Source organism: Rhagoletis zephyria, unplaced genomic scaffold (assembly GCF_001687245.7).
Source record: "Rhagoletis zephyria isolate East Lansing unplaced genomic scaffold, Rhagoletis_zephyria_1.1 Rzeph_scaffold_35192, whole genome shotgun sequence".
Classification (NCBI taxonomy): Eukaryota; Metazoa; Arthropoda; class Insecta; order Diptera; family Tephritidae; genus Rhagoletis; species Rhagoletis zephyria.
In genome coordinates this window covers 1-3,459 of record NW_016192247.1, presented here as the reverse complement: position 1 = coordinate 3,459, position 3,459 = coordinate 1, and the positions used below count along the sequence as shown (strand labels likewise).

The window sequence follows — 3,459 nt, the reverse complement described above, 5'->3', positions numbered from 1 at the left end:
AACATGCATGCTCAATTAACACAGCTCTTCAATATCTTTCATTCGACCTGAACAAATGCATCCAATGGGCATTTCAATTGTGGCATACTGTTTTTATTGCCAACGTAAAAGCGTCAAACAAAGAATTTGGAGAAGTCCGTCGTTACCCGGCTTCAAAACGCACTCACAGGCACAACTTGGACTTTGTCTCTACTGCTACCTTGTTGATGACCAAAATGATCAATTTGAAAGATGGAAAAGGGCAAGAATTTAATATCAGTGTACTCGAAACAAAAATTGCCAAGCTGTTGAGAAATGACGAAACTTATCAAGTCAAAGAAGTTCCAATTTTCAAAAAACTCAACCATTTCACCGATCTCGCATACATTAAAATGCCTCCACTTACTAACTACCTTAAACATCCGGACAAATTAAGCCACTTGACAATTCATCCCATTGACCCATTCAGTGACGATCAGCTTTTCCTCAAATTTTATCGTTCATCATTCGCTCTTCGAAAATTCAACTTCACCAACAACTTACTCAGCGTTAACAAATTGCGACCCCTTTTTAAAACTTCTTCCTTTTTGTGGGCTTCTCGATTTACTAGAATCATCTAAACTGATTTAATTGTATTTTAGGAAATTTTTATCCTTTTAATATAATTGTATTGCAAACTTTTTAAGCCATAGATATTTGTCCATTTGACTACAGCATTTTATTCGCAAATAAAACGCGTTTTAAAACGCGCTCGCTTTTTCAAGTACAAATGTGTAGTTTGGCATCATACTTTGAGCCCTCTGGACAGTTGAACTCGTAGTCCTTAAGCTTGCCAGAAAAGTTGACACACTGGTGGAACTTGCGCGGATCCTTCGGGTCGGGGAAGAAGCCGGCCGACTTGCAGTGGAACTTGCCACTGTGGTCTGGCTTGTCAGTCACCGGGGCGTCAGTCTTGGGCGCGTGAGTGTGCGGGCCGTCGGTGTGAGGACCGTCGGTGATCGGGGGGTCAGTTTGGCCGCCGGGGTGAGGAGTGGTGGCGTGCGTTCGCGGAATGGTCACGTCGGGGCCGTCAACTGGTGCAGACGAAAAGGTTGGTTTTAGCAAACTGTAATAATTTGTTGACTGTTGACATTGAGCGCCTACCTTTGTTCAGTACGCGACTGATCTCCTTCAGCAGCGGGTACTTGACGCCACAGTGGCCAGAGAAGTCGTCAGTGTCAATAGACCAGATCATGCCACCGCCCAGTTTTCGCTCGAGAAGAAAGTCAAGTTTGTACTTGATTGACTTTTCATTGTCGTAGCCAATCCACTGCGAGGCACTGGTAGCGTAGGGAACCTTCTGGGTGTCATTCCAGTGCACACTCCAGCCACCCTTGACCATGGCGCAAATTTCATTGTATCCCAGCATGCCAATGATTCGGGTAATTGGGCCAGGAGAGCCTCCCTTTCCAGTTCTGAAAAATTAGTAGTAAAAGGGCGTTAAATACAAAATAAAAAGATGCTCATTAGGACATACACTGGGGCACCGATTCCAGTTTCCGATCCTTTCAGAGTGAAGGTTCGGCCGTAAAGAGGAATGCCAAGAACAATCTTCTTTGGGTCCGCGCCAAGCTTGATCCAGTAGTCAACTGAAAATGACACAGTAAAAGAGTGCTCAATTCCAGTGGAGCCGGGAAGAGGGTAGAGCGGGGCGTTGTGAGCAGCGTGCGTGTCCCAGCCGCCTAGAAAATGTGTACAATAAGATAATTAGTTCATTTCAGTCATTTAGAGAATACAAGTAAACTCCTCACCGTGGTAATCATAGCACATCAAGTTGATGATGTCCAGATACTTGGATACTTGCGGAACGTCGTAAGCCCGGTCGATTGTAGGTTTGCCGGCTGAGACAGCAGCCGACAAGATAAATCCGTAAGGCTCAAACGCAGCCCGAAGTTCTCGAAGTAGCGAAATGTAATCGGCCTTGTCTGCATCACGGCCAGGAGTTCGGTCTTGATCATTGACTGCTTTCATTGCGGGGTACTCCCTGAAAAATAACAAAATTATTTGTAAAAACTTGCTATAAGTTAAAGTGATAATTTCTACATACCAATCAAGGTCCAAGCCATCAAGTTCGTACTTTTTCAGAAATTCCACAACACTTGCTACAAAAGTGGCTCTTGAGCCTGCGTTAGAAACCATAGCAGAGTACTTGTTGGATCCTTCGTTCCAGCCGCCAATTGAAATCAAAGTGGCAAGGTTAGGGTTGTACTTCCTCAGCTCGGTCATGCGACGAATCCTAAGTGTATAACAATTATCATAATGCTATAAACTAACACAAATTACATTCATTAATTTACATTCCATGTCCCCAAGTAAGACCACTCTGCCAACTCTCATCGCCAAGGTCTAATCCGTCGTCGTAGGGAGCGATTCGATTAGATGCATCAAGCTTGGCAAAACCGTAGTTGATATGTGTACACAAGTCTATTCAAGATAAACATAATTAAACATGTCAAAAGTCGTTTTAGGAAAATCTTACGTGGATTAATATTTTCTGCTTCAAACTTGCCATCTCCACCTGGCCGGTAATATGCCTAATTAACACAGGTAAATAAAGTTTAAAAATTTGTAAAATTTAAAAACGTTTTTTACAACTTACCCAAGTTCCTTTATTGATTAATTAACGAAAAGTTGACAAAATTAAAGTTTGTTTCTGGTTTTTTGTAAAATTCAACTTACCCCAGTAGCACACAACATGATGCGGCAGCTTGTTCCGCTGGTTAGCCTTGTCTCGGGGCCATGCGCCGGAAACAAAAGTGGCGGTTGCCACGATGAGCAGAGAAAAAAGTGTCAGCTTCATTGTGCCGCGTTGGGGCTTTCCACTTTCGGCTCAGTCCTGATCCAGTGCATTTTTATATAGTTGAGCCAGCTCTAACTGCTCTGTTCTAGCAAAGATAACAGCAGCGTAGGTATATCTCACAGGTAGGTCACAAAGATGCCTACCAGATGATGATGATTGCCGTTACAATCAACTGGCGACGCGTACCTATTGCGCCCATCTGTCGCTATTGACAGTGGGAAAGTAGTTGCATTGCCAGTTTCCACACTGGCTAGAACACTAGCGTTATTTGGCCAGATCTCAGAGCTAATCTTCTGAGACACTTTGAAGTGATAGGTGATTGATACCGTGTGACATCGAGCGCACATATCGATGTCACTCTGTCTACTGCTGAGAAATTTGTTTACTCAAACGGGGGATTCTCACTCAAATCCTTTTAGCCGTACTCGTGATTCAAACGTGATGCATCATGTTGGTCAATTGATAAGCTGATTTTCAAGCACACGTTTACTCAACTTTTTTTATTTAGTGATTAAATTACCACAAACATTTTGCGAAGGATCAAACACCGATTTGCCTGGACAGGTAAACACAAAGTCTTTTAAGACTCCATTCATGTCAACGCAATTGTGAAACTTTTTCAAATCTTTAAAATCAGGGCT

The 3,459-nt window shown here is 43.0% G+C and overlaps 1 protein-coding gene across 1 annotated transcript; it reads right to left on the bottom strand.

Annotated features, from left to right (window-relative positions):
- Positions 1-769: 769 nt before the first annotated feature.
- Positions 770-2,552, bottom strand: LOC108354352 (chitinase-3-like protein 1; the record flags this gene model as incomplete). The annotated part of the gene is made up of 7 exons (XM_017605543.1): positions 770-1,052; positions 1,123-1,433; positions 1,496-1,700; positions 1,770-2,002; positions 2,066-2,254; positions 2,316-2,442; positions 2,498-2,552. Coding segments are annotated over 7 exons (1,403 nt in total), but the record flags the coding sequence as incomplete, so codon positions are not given.
- Positions 2,553-3,459: the final 907 nt, after the last annotated feature.